This window comes from Engystomops pustulosus, chromosome 6 (genome assembly GCF_040894005.1).
Source record: "Engystomops pustulosus chromosome 6, aEngPut4.maternal, whole genome shotgun sequence".
NCBI classification, from domain to species: domain Eukaryota; kingdom Metazoa; phylum Chordata; class Amphibia; order Anura; family Leptodactylidae; genus Engystomops; species Engystomops pustulosus.
Genome location: NC_092416.1, coordinates 62105850 through 62126346, shown reverse-complemented (window position 1 = coordinate 62126346; position 20497 = coordinate 62105850). Strand labels below are relative to the sequence as shown.

Genomic DNA, 20497 nt, shown 5'->3' with positions numbered 1-20497 from the left:
GAAACTAATAAATAACGGGGATACCACTTCAGACTTCCACTATTAATGATAAAAGGGGTCCCTGAGTAGCCTATAGCTAGGGAGATGTGAAGACAGAGCAGTAGTTGAGACTTATGGCAAATTCTGCTCATGAATAAATCAGACTCATAAACTACCAAATATTTCCAGTGTATTCTTTGATCACTCTTTGTTGTGCAGTTTTAGCTGGTAGCATAACATACTATTTCAGAGGATAGTTTAGTCTAATGACAGGTCTGTAGGCTGCACCTACGGGTGCAAACCAACCCCAGCTACACATATATAAGGTTAGTGTGTACCTTAGTAAATACTCTTATTAAATGGCTCAATGCATTGTCTGTTTCTTCTATAGAGTTTACAAAGTATCTCAACATTAGCCCAAAGCTCCATCTTCCTATAGAGAGAGGCAATGGGAAAGTGGAAGCAGCCGGTAGTCCTGTGTCAGGTGATCCTCACATCTGTGTGCTAAGTAGAACGTGAGCTTATAAGTCTAACATCCTGTGGGATTCATTCCACATTCTACACAATAACGATGAACTATAAGTTATGTAATGTACAACATAGTGTTGTACAAAGCACTCATATCTCACACATGTTTGGCCTGTAGTCTTTAGGAGGATTTTTTTAGGACATTTGCAACATTTAGGGTGAGGCAACATACAGCATCTGCAAACCACAATGACATGCAAGATAACCACAAATTGGCATAAGGTAAACAGTAGTTATCACTTCTAAAGCAGAGTTTGATGCCCCTACTCTTTCATCTATTCTTACCATAAAGGAACCCTGAACAGGTACCTGCACATACCCCCAATGGCTCCATTAGGCATAGGCCCTATGCCTATTTCAAGTGACCTTTTTTAAAAGCTCAATAAGGAAAGTGATTTTGATGTTCCTGACTGGTGCTGGATATCTCGCTTCTTCTATTAGATTTCATAATGTGGTTCCATGCACCGTCAGATGTATCACAGGGTTGAGTGGTGAGACGGATCTTTAGTTTGGCACATCCAAGTGCGTGGCCTACTATGGCTGTGGGGCTATAAGAAGATTTACTTTGGTTTATGGTAGTAATTAAACTGGTGTCATAGAGAACAACACCTGACCCAATCCTAGCGCACTTTTGTGTATCCCACCCATGAGGAGTTCAGGTCCACTAATTAAATAAATGACTGACTTCATCTTCTTATAATTATTCTCACTTTGGACAACCCATCTACAAGCAGGGAAAATGGTTCCAACAATACAACTTTTAATCATTTTTGATGAAATGATGAAGTACATTTGGTCAGTCTAAATCCGTTGAGCATCTATTTAACCCAAAGACATGATCGGGTCCTGCAAAGCATCAGCCACTGAGGTATAGTTTGTAATAGCCGCCTTCTCATCCAAATAGAAGTCTTAAAGTGGAACACCTAACTATTAAAACTGAGGTCAAGCCTATTAACAACCTCAAAATCCACCAAAATGACGTACTGAAGATCAATCAAAATTTAGGGGACTTTTAATGCTGTGAATGTTACTAAACAAGATATGTCTATGGATGGCATTAGCCCATTGACAGAACTGACAACAAAGCTTCATCATCTATAGAGTGAGCTTTTCTGGAGAACATTAAGGTGAAGTAAGATCACATGTTGCACAATTTTATGAAGACAACATGTCTCTGGCATTGTTGGAGGCTACTTCCCGTTGTCCTAGTGACATAAGGAAATGTACAAGGTTTACATTCCTTTCTTAGAGTCCTCTACATCGTTCTTTAAGACCCCATCTTGTATCCATTTTCCATGCCTATTTTAGATAATATCTTCAATGCTCCTGGAATGTTCTCAGGAAGCAAAATCTGGACAACAGCCAATGTGTTCTTTAGAAATGCAAGAAAACAGGAGAAATAGGCGGAAGGAGCTATAATAGACTTATCAGTGCAGCCAGTGCTCTGTTCTTCTCTTCTCCAAAGATATGAGCCCAACATCATCATCTGCTTAAGAAGGCACAAAGCTCATTGCCTCATTAGCAATCTAGGAACATAGTAAATATGTGACCACCCAGTGTGAATATCATATGTTATACATGTATAAGTAACAACTTTGTCATCTCATGTGTGGTTTTCCAAAGTTATCTGAATATTGGCTGCTCTATTGTTCTTCACCGACAGGTCACAGCTAAAATAATGAATACGTGATTATACCAGCTACCTACAACCTCATTTAATGACCTCATAGCAATAATCCAGCATTTGGGTATGGCCATCTGTGTCACACATTTATTGCCATTCACTTTCCAACAGACGTAACCAATCATCTCTATTTCATGCATTGGGTTTACGAGATTGTCCATATCATGTTGCAGGGTGATACAAGGTTGTATGGAGACGCTGGGGGTTGCAGTTGTATAGTTGTGCAGACCTAGTTTTTCGTGTCCTCTTGTTCGTTTTTCACCCTGTTGTTCTGCAGCTCAAGACATGTACAGAGCTCCCTTCCTATAACAATTAGGGGATCGTGCAAAGAGCCTCACGTGGAGCTTAGAAAGCAAAACAAATGATGGATTTTCTTTTTCCTAAACCGAATTCCATTCTAATTAATCTGTCATTACATTGACTATTTGTAACATGTCAGGGAATGTTTAATGGCTGGATACAAGGAAAGTTAGGTCCCATTGATTATATGTTTAGTTTACCAAATTACCACCAAACATTTGCCAAGGTAACAAAATAACAAACAGTCTATTGAGTTTGTTACTGAGTCTATTCCCTTATTGAAGGGGGCAGAATTGTAGCTGAGCTCTATGCAAAACACTATTAATGATAAAAGGGGTCCCTGAGTAGCCTATAGCTAGGGAGATGTGAAGACAGAGCAGTAGTTGAGACTTATGGCAAATTCTGCTCATGAATAAATCAGACTCATAAACTACCAAATATTTCCAGTGTATTCTTTGATCACTCTTTGTTGTGCAGTTTTAGCTGGTAGCATAACATACTATTTCAGAGGATAGTTTAGTCTAATGACAGATCTGTAGGCTGCAAACCAACCCCAGCTACACATATATAAGGTTAATGCGTACCTTAGTAGGTACTCTAATTAAATGTTTCAATGCATTGTCTGCTTCTTCTATAGAGTATACAAAGTATCTCAACAGTAGCCCAAAGTTCCATCTTCCGATAGAGAGAGGCAATGGGAAAGTGGAAGCAGCCGGTAGTCCTGTGTCAGGGGATCCTCACATCTGTGTGCTAAGTAGAACGTGAGCTTATAAGTCTAACATCCTGTGGGATTCATTCCACATTCTACACAATAACGATGAACTATAAGTTATGTAATGTACAACATAGAGTTGTACATAGCACTCATATCTCACACATGTTCGGCCTGTAGTCTTTAGGAGGATTCTTTTAGGAGAGGCTGCGTTCTGTGACTGATTTAGGGTTTTTTTCTTCAACATTTAGGGTGAGGCAACATACAGCATCTACAAACCACAATGACATGCAAGATAACCACAAATTGGCATAAGGTAAACAGAAGTTATCACTTCTAAAGCAGAGTTTGGTGGCCCTACCCATTCATGTATTCTTATTATAAAGGAACCCTGAACAGGTACCTGCACATACACCCAACGGCTCCATATGAATTAACTCTTTTTCATGTCTGTCTCCTTCACATAGCCTGCTTAGGCTCCATGTAAATGTAATTTACTAATGGCTATAGGACCTGCAGTGATGTTGATCACATAATCAAATAATATATTGCAGTAGTAAATATTATGACCTGGGCTGAAGGACCTGTGATGATGATGTCAGAGCAGGTCCTGCCACCAATAAATATACAGCTTGAGGAACGAGGTGGTGCTCTTAGTTAGTATCTACACTCGCCTATTCCTCATCCTGGCCCTGCTTGATAACAGTTTAACAGATTAATGAATGCCATAGATGGAGCTCCATCTTTTTGGACCCCTCATTTATTATCAGCACAATTTTCCTAGCACAGAGACCCTTCGTTATCTTTGTCTGTCCATGGTAAGTTGCAGTAGCGTAACTTGACGTTGATGGGCCCCAGTGCAAAGTCTGTGCCAGGGCCCTGACCATAATGTATGGTTTATGGTACTAATCTTCTCGTATGGGAAAGTGAGACCTTATTGGCCCCCAAAGCCTCTTGGGCCCTGGTGCGATCGCATCCTCTGCACCCCCTCAAGTTACGCCCCTGGTAAGTTTACTTATCTGTGTTTGTTCCTGATTAGCTGTAGAGACAGATCATCCAAAAGAACATAGTTACAGGAAATCTATTATCAAAATCAAGCATAATAAACCAGGGACACTTACTCCGAGAACCAAGGCTGTGGTAATTTTCTTATGTTTGTTATCTGGGTCCTCTTTCCTTCTAAAATCAACTTTTAAAATTATGTGAATGAGCCAGAAGGGTCCTGGATGCCAGAGTGTGAGGTTACAGCAAGGGTAGTGGAGAAGTGCATAGAGAAGAAGGGGAAGGGTAAACTGTGTAAAGTTTTAGCACAGAGTTAGTTAAAGAGAACCCGTCAGGCAAAATTACCCCCCTAAACATGGTTGTATTTTCTTTCCCTGACATAATGGCCAAGGTCAAGGAGTCCAAAGAAGATTTTATTTTGACTTTGTAATTTTGTTAGATAAGCATCTCTGACCTCAGGAATCCTTAATGTAGCCATGTACCCTCCAGCAAAGCAGATGAGACTTAGCTCAGATTCACTTCCTACCCCAGAATTACAATCTGAGCATTTGAAGAGCATGGGAAAGCTAGTTATGCTGAGGACAACCAGTAAGAAGAATAGGAAGATACCATATCTATTACAGACTAGAACTCACATGCTCTTCTGTGGGTTCCAGCCCTTCATGGAGCCTTCATTACATTAATCGTGTTTCATTCATTTGGTGGTATAGGGGGGCGAGAGTGAGCCTTGGCTCGAAGAAGGCTTGACATGCCAAGATGCAGATGAATATGCTTGTTGTGTGACTCCACACCTAGACATAGTTCTGTTACACCTCCTATAAGATCACCATGTTGGTTGTTATCAATACACCCAGCTATCCCAGGAACATAAATGTGAAACTTTAGAAATATATTTACCAAGGATTTTATTATAATTCTAAGGACAAATGCTCATTATTACTAAAGTAAATCCAGTTATTATTCTAGAACCAAAAGGAAAGCCTCAGGCATCACGCTCAATGCTACCTTTCTGCTTCACAAGGTACAAACTACTGTTCAATGGCTTAATGAGTGGTAATTTCCATTCATTATGAATAATGGAACTGATGTCTGATGCCAGTGACTGCACCCGCTGGGTGTCAGCAGGGGATCATTGCTGGCTCATGCTTCAGGGACATCTTGGAATCTGCCGGCTCGCTGTGTTTTCAGTCTCTGCTTTTCCCACTGATTGATGGAGCTACTGTAACTCAGCTGTGCACAATACGCCGAGTGCCGGAGACGTCTACAGGAATTAAAGGGATATTTCTATATCAACCATATATGGCATATTCCTGTATCTTCACAATTTTTGAAAGAAAAGAGTTAGGAGGACCCAATGTTAAGAATGGGACCCAAATTTATCAGATATTTATGTTATATCATGTGGGAATAGGTCTTCAGGTTGACTCCAATTTACCTCTGTCCACTTTTATTGCCACTTTTTATAAAACAGTGGGAAAAGTTGCAAATTATGGTGCTCTAATATATGACTTTTATATGTAATAAAAGTAGTAATGACAAATCCCCCCTATTGTCCCTATCAAAAGTCTGAACTGCCACAAAACAAGCCAGGAAGATTTGTTCATGGGAGTGCAGGCATATACTGTACTATACACTATGCCTGCATACACTGTACTATACACTACACCTGCATACACTACACCTGCATACACTGTACTATACACTATGCCTGCATACATTGTACTATACACTACACCTGCATAAACTGTACTATACACTACCCCTGCATACACTGTACTATACACTATGCCTGCATACACTGTACTATACACTACACCTGCATACACTGTACTACACACTACACCTGTATACACTGTACTATACACTATGCCTGCATACACTGTACTATACACTACACCTGCATACACTGTACTATACACTACGCCTGCATACACTGTACTATACAATATAAATGCATACATTGTACTATACACTATGCCTGCATACACTGTACTGTATACTACACCTGCATACACTGTACTATACACTACGCCTGCATACACTGTACTATACAATATGAATGCATACATTGTACTATACACTATGCCTGCATACACTGTACTGTATACTACACCTGCATACACTATCCTATACACTATGCCTGCATACATTGTATTATACACTATTCCTGCATATATTCCTCCCCCCAAGTATTAACCAATGTATACACGCAGGTACGTCTACATTGGGGATTAGGTCAATTTCAACCATAAAAGGATGCATATGACAGCTAAGAAACTAACCAGAACACATACCTGAGCGAAATGTCCCACAATGAAACAATCTATTTAGATCAAGGTCTGTATATCATTTCTCCTATGCTAGATCCCTTGTGTCCTACGAGCTCGTGCTTACCCTTTGTGATGAAGGAAAATACTAAATAGTTATGTCCATCAGTACATCTTACTCTGCTAGTTATCAGGTCTAAACATAAAAAGCAGAATAAGTAAATTGCTGATGTAGCATTGTATCGCCACCTGCTGGTGACAAGTGGTACTGTAGCAACCGCAGAAGGGAATTCATTACTTAACTCTTGTTGTACGATGTGAACTTGAAAAAGCAACACACATCATTGCCGTTTCACAGCAATAGGTAACAAAAAAACTTGTTGAACTTCTTCCCAATAATATATAATTATGCTGATTACAAAGAAATGATACATCCATAATGTAACATCTTCTTGTGATGTTAAACTAAAGTGTAGCATTATCACTACCATCTATAAAGCACTAAACTATGTAAAAAGTAATTAAACTAATAAAAGCTAGGAAAATGAATTGTATATGAACAAAAACAAAAGTCAAAAATACATATAAAATTGGAAAAAAAAGAGAAAATAAATAAAATTATAAATAAACAATTAACTCACTCATAATAAATAAATTCAATAATAATAAATACATAATAAAAATATTTTACCAATGTAGTAAATAACTAATACCTGGTCTTCCATGGTTAGCTTGAAGAGCACCATAACCCTGACTTCTTATGTAACAGGGGTAGCAATTGGGGCGCAGAAATCTGGAGTTGAATGTGGCACCCACATGGATGCAGAAACACCCCAGAACCATAGACAGGATCCACACAATGTCCTTCATATTACCAGCTGATAGGGGTCCTGACTGAGAACATAACTTGCAGTTTACAGTATGTGATCCTCTCCTGCACAGATGCAGATTTGGTTTTGGATTTTTTTTTACTGTATATGTTCTAGCGTCCTGGGAATTCACCACATCCCTCCCACACAAGTCTTTTTATGTTACCAAGTCCTGGCCCATTCCTGCAGGTATTGAACAGCCCCCAGCAGTCAGCAGCCAAAGCCACAGCCAGGCAAGATGACATCACAACCCTAGGAAATCAGGGTGTCAAGTACAAGGAAGTTTAGTACAGTCTAATGTACAAAATGCAGCGCCTGATAAAGCTGCCTGTTACTGTATTACTGGGTATACAGTGTGGTCTAATAGTAGTATCTTTGTAGACTGAAGTTAACAATATAGTAATTTAATTGTTACAGGTCAATGTTATAGCAGTTATTTCCTACATATGAGGGAAATATTATAGTAGTTATATTCTTGAACATTGAGGCAATATTGTATTGGTTATATTCTTGTACAGGGAGGGTAGAATTATAGTAGTTACATTACACTTTGTAGAAGAAATAATTATAGTGGTTCTATTCTTGTATATAAGGGGGCAGTATTATAGTAGTTATAGTCTTGTACATAGGGGGCGGTATTATAGTAGTAATATTCTTGTACATAGTCGGCAGTGTTATAGTAGTTATATTCTTGTACATAGGGGGCAGTATTATAGTAGTTATATTCTTGTATATAGGGAGCAGCATTATAGTAGTTATATTTTTGTACATAGGAGGCAGTATTATAGTAGTTCTAGTCTTGTACAGAGGGGCAGTATTATAGTAGTTATATTCTTGTACATAGGGGGCAGTATTATAGTAGTTATATTCTAAAACATATGAGGCAGTATTATAAAAGTTATATTCTTGTACATAGGGGGCAGTATCATAAAAGTTATATTCTTGTACATAGGGGGCAGTATTATAGTAGTTATATTCTTGTACATATGGGGCAATATTATAGTAGTTGTATTCTTGTACATAGGGGGCAATATTATAGTAGTTGTATTCTTGTACATAGGGGCAGTATTATAGTAGTTATATTCTTGTACATAGGGGGCAATATTATAGTAGTTGTATTCTTGTACATAGGGGGCAGTATTATAGTAGTTATATTCTTGTACATAGGGGCAGTATTATAGTAGTTATATTCTTGTACATAGGGGGCAGTATTATAGTAGTTATATTCTTGTACATAGGAGGCAGTATTATAGTAGTTATATTCTTGTACATAGGGGGCAGTATTATAGTAGTTATATTCTTGTACATAGGGGGCAATATTATAGTAGTTATATTCTTTTACATAGGGGGCAATATTATAGTAGTTGTATTCTTGTACATAGGGGGCAGTATTATAGTAGTTGTATTCTTGTACAGAGGGGCAGTATTATAGTAGTTATATTCTTGTACATAGGGGGCAGTATTATAGTAGTTATATTCTTGTACATAGGGGCAGTATTATAGTAGTTATATTCTTGTACATAGGGGCAGTATTATAGTAGTTATATTCTTGTACATAGGGGCAGTATTATAGTAGTTAAATTCTTGTGCATAGGAGGCAGTATTATAACAGTTATATTCTTGTGTATAGGAGGCAGTATTATAACAGTTATATTCTTGTACATAGGGGCAATATTATAGTAGTTATATTCTTGTACATAGGGGGCAGTAGTTACATTATTCTTAGAAGAAGACAATTTTATAGTAGTTATATTCTTATACTAAAGGACAGTATTATAGTACTCATATTCTTGTACATGGAGGGTAATATTATATTAGTTACGTATAGAAAAAGGGTTCCATCAGCATCAGCAAAGGTAGAGATAAAATCTTCAAATTTTTTTCATAAAAAAAAAAGACATTCAAAATAACACTTGTACATAGAAAAATGGGTGACGTGTTTCGGACCCTAATAGAATGGGTCCTTACTAGTGCATGTATTTCCTTGTACATAGGGGTAGTATTATAGTAAGTATAATAGGTACATTATAAGGGGCAGTATTATTGTACGCCCAGTACATAGGGGGCACTATAAGAAGGGACATATAGGATATGTGCATATAGAAGATGCAGAAGAGAATGTCAAGAATTCTGTTATTTCTGTAAAATTTCTTTTCAAACAATTGTCGCTATGCAAACTAAGCTTGGAGCGTCTCAGTTGATTTAAGGTGAGATAATAAGATGCCCCAGATTCAAGACTCACATCTGGGATTTAAGAAGCATGAAAATGGCATTTACTAAAGAGAAAATAAAGAGATCTTCACATGCAATGCCCGGAATCACTTAGTCATGGATGTGTCTATTAACAAGGGGGAGAATTACAAACAAGACAGAAATGTTTATAGATGCACTTTGTGGTCAGACAGAAGATAAGTAGTCTAAATACATAAGGTAGTTACAGGTTAAAATTCTAATATGAACCATCAGCATTTTTTTTATTTAACCTCTAGCAGTTTTATTAATACTGCACAGGCAGTCCCTGGGATACATACAAGATAGGTTCTGTAGGTTTGTTCTTGAATATGAATTTGTATGTATAACATGTGACAATTGGATTTTCCAAATTTTGTGTTGTTATCAGAACAATTACTGTAAATAAAGCTTCGTTGCATACACCTTTGATAACTCCTAAAGCTGATCACTGCCATCTGAGGGTGCGGTCACACACCGTATTTAACACATGCGTTTAAAAACACATTGCAATGGCTGAAAAGTGATTTACTTAATTAAACAGCTATTAACACGTGTTTACAAAACGCTACCGTTAATGCATTGTTAATGCATGCATTTTGTTAACATACTGTTAACACACAGCAACACAAGCGTTAACATTCGTGTTTTGTAAACACACGTGTTAATAGCTGTTTAATTAGGCAAATCATTCCTCAGCCATTTTAAATGCATGCTTTAAACGCAACGTGTGACCACACCCTCAGGCTAAAGAACAATAAATCACAGGGATCATCAGAGTTCACAGTGGAAAGAGAAGTCTTTTTGTAACTATGGTTTTCCCACAAAGACTGCTCCATTAGTCTGCGAAGCGACGAGTGATTGGTCAGACCCCTTATTCTCAAATACCCCCACTGTTAAGCAAGTTAGACCCCATTCACGGGATAGGGCCTAACTTGTCTTCCTGGGAAAACCCCTTTGATGATGTATTCATTCCTTAGTAATGTTGCACCTACTGGCTATAACTGGTATAACATCTGCCTGGATAGGAACTGTCTACATAGTGACCAATAGTATAATGTCTGATAATTGTTAATTCCATTTGTAACAAGGTATATGGTTGGATACCTGAACTCTCCACTACCTGTTGCTCAGAAGTTCCATATTAAGATGAAGATCTTACTGAGATAAGATGTGAAGCAAATGTGTCCTTGCTACAGGACACTGCCTGCAGATATCAGGCCTCAAGCAGCTCTAATCCCTAAAAGAACCTGCCTAGGATTGCTGCCATAGCAGCTCCTAACCTATCCAGCCCTAGAGCTACTGAAACTGGGCTGTGAGCATTCTTTGCCAGACAATATCTAACCAGCTACCTTGGATCTGGACAGATTGGACTGTTACCTTGGCCTGTTGCTTTTGCTGTGTCTGTGTTCTGGAATAAAGGAACTGAGTTTCTTGTCTACGTGTGATCCCTGGCTGCTGCTAAGCTCAAAGACCTCCCCTTTACCATCAACCCAGGGATCCCTCAAACACACACATATCTGGAGTGCCCCAGGTAGAACTAATTCCACCATACAGCGGCTCCTCCCTCTTCTTTTAATCCACCTGCCTGTTCCACCTGGACCAAGCGACTGTGACCAAATCAGTGCAAGGCCTGATAAAGCCAGCCATTCAGGTACCAGGGGTGTGTGTGCGTGCGTGGGGGGTTGTGTATAAGTTGCAGTCCTTTCTTCCTCTGGCAACACCAATTCAGGATATATTTGGTATTTGTCCTTTTCGGAGAGAGGGGTTTTAAGTTATGCAACATTTGGTGATATGGAGATATGTTAGAGATCATTCACAGGACATTATTAATATTTTATTAGAAATTCCCTCCTTAAATGAAAAGAGATTATATTGCAATGCTGAGAGTGTCTGTCTTAAAGGAAACCTGCAACCTCAGGTAGGGTATGAAATATCCTTCTTAGCATTGCCTCTTTTATCCAAAATTGGGCTTGTTTACCTATGCAGCATGGTGGCTTCATACCCATTACAGTGTCATAAACAAGGATCAAGATGACATTCACACTCATAGCCACAGCATTTACCATCATATAATGCCAAAAGCACACATCTACAATTTAGTATGTGTTGGAACACCCTCAAATTTGATTTTCAAATGAATATCATAAATCCATTCAAAAAGGATCCGCAATAAGACAGCATGCATTAAGTTTACGAAACACAGAGGGGGGATTTATTAACGCACTAACGTGATAAATATGGCGGGACCTGAGACACATTGTTATATCCCCCCATAATGTGTGTAGTGATTACTTGGTACTGCAATAAAATGTCCATTGTCTACTGTAGGATCTCCATTATTATTATTATCTGCTCTAGGGTCTCCGTTATTATTGTCTGCTCTGGGGTCTCCATCATCATTATCTGCTCTGTTGTCTCTAGTAATATGGGTCTGCTCTGGGGTCTCCATTCTTATGGTCTTCCCTGGGGCCTCCATTATCATTTTCTGCTTTGCAGTTTGTATTATTATTTATTGCCTTATTTAGGGTCTATATTATGTATCATCTGAATGCAATATTTGGTTTCTGGGGTGGTATTTAGTGCTTTACTGTGGTATTTATAATTATTGGTGATTTTTGTTTTTGCTGTACTGTGCTGTACTGTTGTGGATGCTTTTAGGGTGGTGCTGGTTATTATTGTGGGCCCTTGAAGTTGAGCAGTTTGATAATTTGGACCAATAGGGGTTGGGCATTTCTGCACAAATTCTTTCCAAGAGGATTTGCTACCAAACTGGCCAAACGTAAAATGTGTATGTAACTTCCCAACAAGAAAGCTGGATTTCAGCATGGAAACTTCTTTCACTCTGAAGGTTGATAAGCCATCACCTATGGATAGAACCTCCACATATTAAAGGTTGAAAACCCTGTCAAATTGTCAACAATTCTTTGAAAAGATATTTTAGATTTCCTTTTAAGAATGCTCCACTTTTCCCTAAGAAATGTCTAGAGAATTCTACTATAAGATTATAAAATTAATTAAAACAAAAATTCCTGCAAATCTACAAAATAACAAACAACAGAATATCACCGGACACGTCCAATTTAGACTCAGTCAGGGAGTAGCACACAATAAAATAATCTGCAGAACGAGAAACCCTGGACCCGGCAGAAAGGAGAATGAAATTGTTTATATTCCTGAACAATAATACACAGAAGAAGCTTGGTCACGCTAGTAACAGAGGAGAAATGCTAACATCAGGGAAACAGAGCAATTAAGAAAATTGATATTGGAAAAGCATAATAGAGGGGAAGAGGCAATTTGTGAGTGAGTGTATCTACATTAGTTAGGCAAACATTGAAAGTCTACTTAAAAAATGTATTAAACCTTAAAGGAAACCTACCACTTGAAGTGGCAGGTTTCAGATGGTAATACCGAGCACCAGCTCAGGGTGAGCTGGTGCCGGAGCTTATTTTTGTTAGTGTTTTAAACCGCCGTATTGCGATTCGAAACATTTTTTAAACTTTATAGCCGGCGCATGGAGGTACGCGCTCGGTGCTTACCATGCGCGCGGCTCTCCTTCACTTCCTATGTAGCCGCGCGCATGGTAAGCGCCGAGCGCGTACCTCCCTGCGCCGGCTATAAAGTTTAAAACACTAACAAAAATAAGCTCCGGCACCAGCTCACTTCAAGTGGTAGGTTTCCTTTAAAAAAAATGTTCACTCTTAAAGTCCATTTTGTTTCCCTTTTGTCTAAAAGGTTTCACACTGATTCAGTTCTTAATGAAAGATAAAGGTTTACCTTTCTGTATGCAGAGCAGTGTCCCGTGTCCCATGGGAGTGACCAGTGAGTAGCGTGACAGACATGTATGACGTCCTGATGGGGGAAGGGATATAGGGGACATTTTCTTAATTGAAATTGATGCATGACAGAGCAGGTTCCCGAAGGTGGAGGGAGGGGTGAACCATTCCCCAATGGCCACTCCCATGGGACTAGGGACTCTGCTCTGAATACAGAAAGGTAAACTTTTTTCTTTACTATAAAAAAACTTGTTGTCAATGTATACTCTATTCACTAGGGGGACTTTGGGGAACCTGAAAAAGGGCTCCTGATGACATGTTCCCTTTAAATATCCCGGACAGATATGAGAGAAATAATAAAATGTCTGTCTGCAGCCACCACTAGAGGGGGCTTAGGAGTTCCTTGAATACTGTTGTACAATGAATTCAGTAGAAATGTAGTACATAGTTAGAAGCCAAATCTCCTGTAGTGGGGACTGCAAGCAGCAGATTTTTGTTACTTTATAAAGGAATCTGTGAGCAGTATTGATCATGGAAATGAACAGCTCTTTTTTACAATACAAAATGATGCAACTTTACTGATCTAGTAGGAAACTGGTGCATTACAGTCATTACATTTACAGACAAATTACAAAAGGGACAAAAGACTAATTTTACAGAAGAAACATTTAGTGACAAACCTTTTTTCTACAGTGCTTCATGCTCTTTAGTTGCGATCTTCACATATTTATTCTTTCTATCTAATATCATGTGTAAAGAGCAGTCCCGTTACAGAAAATAGCACCTAAATGTCTGAATTGCCACTTGGATTGACAAGGTTTTTACATTTTTTAAAGGTATTGAGACATAGTTAAACCATCATCCATAGAATATACTGATCCAAAGAATAACAGAGAGGTTTCATCTCTGCCACATGCTGAAAATTGTAAAATAAAGCCAGAATATGGCATAGATCCACCACCTTTGGAATTGTTTTCGAGCTTCCCAGCACAGAATGTTAAAAAAAACCCGTCATGAAAATTATCTCCCCAAACGAAATATATTTTCATAAACTGCTATAACAAAGCATTGCCCCTATCTTTTCATTGTCCCTGTACATGCCTGTAAACTTAAACAATCAGGTACTAAAGCTGTATGCAAGTGACCCCAGAGACCTGAATCATTATCATATTCAGCTGTCCAGCTTATGCATGAGTGGGGAGTGGCCACACCCCCCAGTGCTTGACTGACAGCCTGTATAATAATGTGACACTCCTGGTGCTGGCTCCTCTATGTGTTTCCTGGTGCTGTCGGCTACGCCCCCTGCAGACTGTGTGTATGAGATACTCCTATACACATGACTGACAGCCTGTATAATGATGTGAGGTATATTGGTGTAATGGCTCTTCAATGTGCTTCCTGGTGCTGGCAGCCCCCTACAGCATATGTGTGTGAATGAGATTCTCCTATACACATGACTGACAGCCTGTATAATGATGTGTCACTCCTGATGCTGGCTCCTCTATGTGTTTCCTGTTGCTGCCGGCTACGCCCCCTGCAGCCTATGTATGAGAGATTCAACTGCTCCAGGATTCAGCCATGTGAATAGCAGAACATGTCAGGTATTTGTGTAGCTTATGTCTGTGTGTCACATGTGTGTAGCAGAACATGTCAGGTCCTTGTGTAGCTGATGTCGGTGTCTCTTACATGTGTATAGGAGAACATATATCAGCAGGCAAAGCACAGGCACTAGTGTCGTTTACGAATGAGCTGGTTCTTAGAGCTGTTCAACACGCCCCCTTTAACCTGATAAACCACCCCTTTCTTTTTAAAGCACCTCCCCTTTATTTTAGTTTTATAGTTTGTACTATGCAAAGCTAAATTTAGTAAATGAACCCCCATTGGGATGGGGAGTTTTCCCAAACTATCCTATCATAGCAGCAACTTTTTTTTAATTTCAGTTATGATGTCCAAACCACAAAGTCAGCATGCAATCTGGTTACGTGACACGACAGGTCGTAAATACTGGTTTTGTTTCTATCACACAGACTTCTGTTCAAACAAAATATTTAACAATGGAAGAAGTAAGCGCATCTGGCAGCGATCTGAGGCAACGGCAACGGCTCAAGGGTTCTGCCAGAATGTGTGGGATGTCGCTGCACCTCCCAGGAGAGACACTCCTCTATTAGACACAGCTGTAGTATCCATGTAGTAGATATCAGACAAGTGTTTCTCAGGGCATGTTCACACAAACCTTTGCAGTTATTGCTTTGGCCTTAGTGTTCATCAAGGAAAGCCTCACGACTGTTCTCTTTCCCATCCCTTACGGGTCCCGACCCTTGGACCTGTCTCCTATTTTTGATTGCCAGTAAAGGAGAACAAATAGAGAAGAAGAGGCAAGTATATGGTAAAATAAAGATAGGGCACAGGCTCGTCCATTGCCTGGAAATGTAACTGGAGGCTACCAGACCTAAATGCACAATCCTAGTTATCTCCTTTGTCTTAACTGAGGAATTAGTGACTGCTACCTCTGTACCTCTATAGGTACACCCTTGTTCACAGTAATGGTGGAACCAAAGGATTACTGCATCCTTAACTGTCACATAAAATGGGAAGGAGTGTCCAGTAATGGAGAGACCCAATGCCTACCTATGTGTGTGCCTAGGTGGGGGCCACTAAGGGGGCATTACACAGTATAGGGCAGTGATGGCAAACCTTTTAGACACCGAGTACCCAAACTACAACCAAAACCCACGTATTTTTCACAAAGTGCCAATGCGACAATTTAAGCAGTAACTTATTACTCCCTGCTCAGTCACATGTTTAAATTGTATAGGCACCTGAGGAAAACAATACAGTAGAAGGAAGGAGTAGACGTTTGGATTATCATTGTAGCTTCCTTCTAGGGTCCTGGGACTGGAAGATGACCTGTTTGGCAAACTCTGCGCTGGGGTGATGGCAAGGGTGCCCTTAGAGAGGGCTCTGAGTTCCACCTCAGGTTCGCCACCACTGGTATAGGGGGTCAATTAAAGAGGCTACTACATTGTGTGAAAACACTAGAGGGTTGGATAAGGGGTGGTGTAAATGTAATGTATGTGCACATCCAATGTACAGGTCTAATATTGAAAATGTACTACGATTATTTCCACACTTAAGAATCCCTGTTGCCCTTTACTTTCTGTGTGTCTCCCAATTCCAATGCCTGGTTGTAAGTAATATCCGATGGCCCTTTGTTGATTCTGTGTAACTATAATATTGTATCACTGGACAACCCATTTAAGTCTTTTTAATTTTTTTTGGATAAAAGCCCCTTTATAATTCAACCAGAGTCAGTAATGGAAACAAGAACACAAAATCATTAAGTTCACATTTGGAGGGCAGACACCTGGAACAATTTAAAAATTAAAACCAGCAAAAAAATGGTAAGAAAACAGGCACAATCTAAACAATCCAAGTAAATATTCAGGTCCCAGAACAGCAGAATCTTAATCAAAAGAAGCAAGAGAATTAGAGGATTAGAAGCCATGCGGAGAACCTGTTTATGCTTCCTCTCCTCTGCTGGAAAATTTATAAAATGTGATGTAAAATCTATTTTTGGAATAAAAGTTGTAATTGTTCCCAATACATAAAATATCTACTAAAGCAGCAGAAAACCACACAAAGACCCCACTTTGCCAAGCATAATGCTGAGGTCTGCAGACGTGGTTCCAGCGTGAATTCCATTGCCACTGCACGATAATCGTTCCATAAGTCATATGAGGAACTAATAGAAAACAGTCACTAAATCAGGATAGATAGGCAGATCCATCAGTATTTAATGTATCATTTAAAAGGAAATAGCAACCGGTTTCTAGATATCACATCTATTGTATTAGAAAGTGATGGCGAAACTTTTAGAGGCCAAGTATCCAAACTGTAACCAAAACCTATGTATTGTATTTATTGCAAAGTGCCAACATGGCTAGATTGAGGTTTTAGTTTAGAAACAACTCATAACAATTTATTGCAGCTACCATTCATCCAAATGTCCTAAGATCCCCTTCCCTTGGACTCACCATAAACTGCTCACGGGGAGCCAGATAATGTGAAATAAACTTTTATAAAATAGTGGCAGTATTTAGAATGCTCACAAAGGCATTTTTAAAATCAGCAAAGCATACGATATTGGAACCTGTCACCAGCTAAAAATTACATTCCCGCTGACAGGTTTGCTTTAAGCTTTTGATGAGCCAAAGCTCTATTGAAGTTCTTAGTAAGTGAAAATCCTCCCATAGAAAGCTATTTAGTCCATGGCTCCTTTTTCTTGATTGTATTTCTAATGCAATTCAAATGCAGCATATGAATAAGTCCTTCCTACCCCTTTCAAGTAAAATCACCTTTAAAAGTTTATTCTCTGGTGACACCCAGCAACTAGGGGATTAATACATGTTTTTATGCCAGGAAAGCTCCCTGTGTGCACACTGAACGTATCCATAGACTTATACTGGCAAATGGTAGCCTCCTTTTTGCCTCTGTCTGCCAAGTATACTTCACATCCAGCGGGAAACACATTGGGGCAGATTTACTTACCAAGTGCTATCACCGTCCAGCGGCGCGTTCTCTGTCGTGGATTCGGAGCTTGCCGGTATTCACTAAGGTAGTGCGCCCGATGTCCTCCAGGTGTCGCTGCTGCGCTGAAGTCCGTCGGAGTTCACTGGAGTTCACGATCCTATCCTGGGTACAGGTAAGCGCGTGTCAAGCGACACTTTTTTAAATAAAATTCCACGGTTTTGCCGAATCTGACGGTTTTTCTGACGGCCATGCCCCCCGATTTCGGTCGCATGAAAGCTGGCGCCAATGCACCACAATCCAATCGCGTGTGCCAAAATCATGGGGCAATTTAGGGAAAAACGGTGCAAATCGGAAAAATACGGGAAATCCCACGAAAATGCGCGAATCGGACCCTAAGAAAATGACTCCCTGTGTGAAGAAATACAGCGGATGGGCTTTTTTATCCTGCTGGAGGACAACAAATACGCTCATCAGAGGCCAGATTAGCCTATGGGTGGATGGATGTCAATGTATGGCATCCATCTCTGGCCTTTGGTTAGCGTACGCTGTGGGTACTTCCCCAGTGATGTAACTGTTCATATAATAAGGAGGAATTGAAACAGAGGATGTATCCAACTTTGTGTATATACAGTGGCATACTTTGTAGCCCTTCATTATAAGGATATGTTGGGAATCATCCTAATATATCCTTACTAAGTGGGGCTAAAAATGCAACAGCCTCGACATTTCTCTGATTCAGGAAAGCTGAGTGAACCCAAGATTCATCCAAAACGTCTTTATCGTTAAACTTCCTTACTGCTTACTATTGTGACATATTTAGTCTTTATGCCTTTCAGGAGTCTGGGACTGAAATGTAAATCATTCATGTTGCCACATTTAGATTTTATTTTAGATGAAGATAAAATAGTTTGAATGCAGTTTTTAACAGCTTGCCAGTCTATTAGGTCTATTAGTGGAAAATTAAATGGGTTTTTCTGGATGCCTTTCCACACTGTCATAGTCCAACATCTGTAACTCTGTTAAAGTGTTACAGTCTCTTTTAGTTAGAAGGCGCCCCTGTAATCAAGCTGGTTCCAGGGTGTCCCACTACTAGGAACTCCAGAGATCAGCTGTAATCTATCATTGATCTCTGCATCAAGTATTAAATTCCCTTGCAGCAGCACTGCCACAACAGGGGAAATAACGTGTTACATGGTATCCATTAAAATTCCTTCAGTCCTACAGAGCGGGAGAAGGTGTTTATAGAACTCTATGCTCTATATAAATGATTAAACGTATTCTCCTAACAAGGGTACAGAAGCGAAAAAAGGGGAAAATGAATGGATACAAGACAGCAGGATCAGACGTCACAGGGAATATTTGTAGTATGTTACTATGGGGACTTTTAGGAGCTGCATACACAAAACAGAAGACAACTACTTTTTATTAACAGTATCACCAAAGTTGTTGCATTATTCCTTTTAGTGATGTGGCAGAATGATAGATTTATAGAACGGTTACATTTTCCTTCTTGTCACAAGCCTCTCCTTATAAATGCACAGCAAATGGGTCCGGCGTCTGCATTTTAGTGGAAAAGAATGTAAAGTCATGATAAGAATGCAGATTCCTTGTTTTAAGGGGACGATTTACTTTAGCTGCAGTAATGACAGGAATGGGGCAATGACAGCAGAGCCAACTGTCCCAACATGTTCATCCAGAGACACAATACAAGTCATTTCTCTCCCCAGAAAATATCCAGAATGAACTATTTACATTGGGCTTTGTCTTCATGGTCTGTGTCATGCAGAGAGACACACAGCCAGAACCTCGCATGCAACCCTCTGCCTGTATTGTCTCAGTGACAGGAACAATCATACGGATATGATGGGCACCTTGTATACAAAATAGATTGACAGTAATTATCATACTAGAAAAATATTTATAGAAGCAAAGTGTATGATGACAGAGATTTAGACTGGAGGGGGTTCTGTCTCAGCCTATATACTAGGAAAAATAGGAATTTATTAGTGTATTGTTCCTTGTGTGAATGGCACTGAGGCACAGTAAGGAAATCTAACATCTAGGTATTTTATTTAAAAAAATGTTTTTGTTTTGCAATTTTCACTTTTTTTTCTCTTTAATGCCCTATAAGCAGACAGCAGCAGCATTCACCTATCGAAGTATTTTTCTTCATGGTAATGGCTTACATTACATTTACCTAGGACTCATATTTAAATGGAGTCTACCACTTTGGCAGAAGCATGTTGTAGAAAATCATTTCTATCATGCCTTTATTATTATTATTTATGACATTATGCCATTGCTAAGATATTCCCATTTTAATCCGTATGTTAATGAGGCAGTTGGTATCTCTGGGTCATATCTCCAGGACCCAAGCTTTAGTATTTCAATCCAAATGACTTTCTTCTTTCAGTGTTGCCCCATACTTCTCACAAGACAATCCTCCTGCTGGGGAGGGGAGTGATCTCGGCAATAAAAGTGCTCCTTGGTGCACCAACTGCCTTATTAGCATATGGATTGTAATGGGAATTTCTCAGAAATAATACAGGTAATTTTGAAATCTACAACAACATGCTACTAAAAGCATCTTAGGGAGGTTGGAGACTCCATTTAAGTAG

The 20497-nt window shown here is 39.4% G+C and overlaps 1 protein-coding gene and 1 long non-coding RNA gene across 3 annotated transcripts in view; one reads left to right on the top strand and one right to left on the bottom strand.

Moving 5' to 3' along the window:
* The window catches only part of MEGF6 (multiple EGF like domains 6), a 262844-nt gene that overhangs the window by 54101 nt on the left and 188246 nt on the right, over positions 1–20497 (bottom strand). The window contains exon 1 of one of the 2 annotated variants that reach the window (XM_072156316.1): positions 7186–7419. The exons of the other annotated variant lie outside the window; for it this stretch is intronic. Coding sequence (XP_072012417.1) covers positions 7186–7342 — 157 coding nt within the window. The 5' untranslated portion in view covers positions 7343–7419. Of the gene's footprint in view, positions 1–7185; positions 7420–20497 lie in introns of those variants that run through there. 2 annotated transcript variants of the gene reach the window in all.
* Positions 1–20497, top strand: part of LOC140135174 (uncharacterized) — a 62406-nt gene that overhangs the window by 16628 nt on the left and 25281 nt on the right. The gene's annotated exons all lie outside the window — the stretch shown is intronic.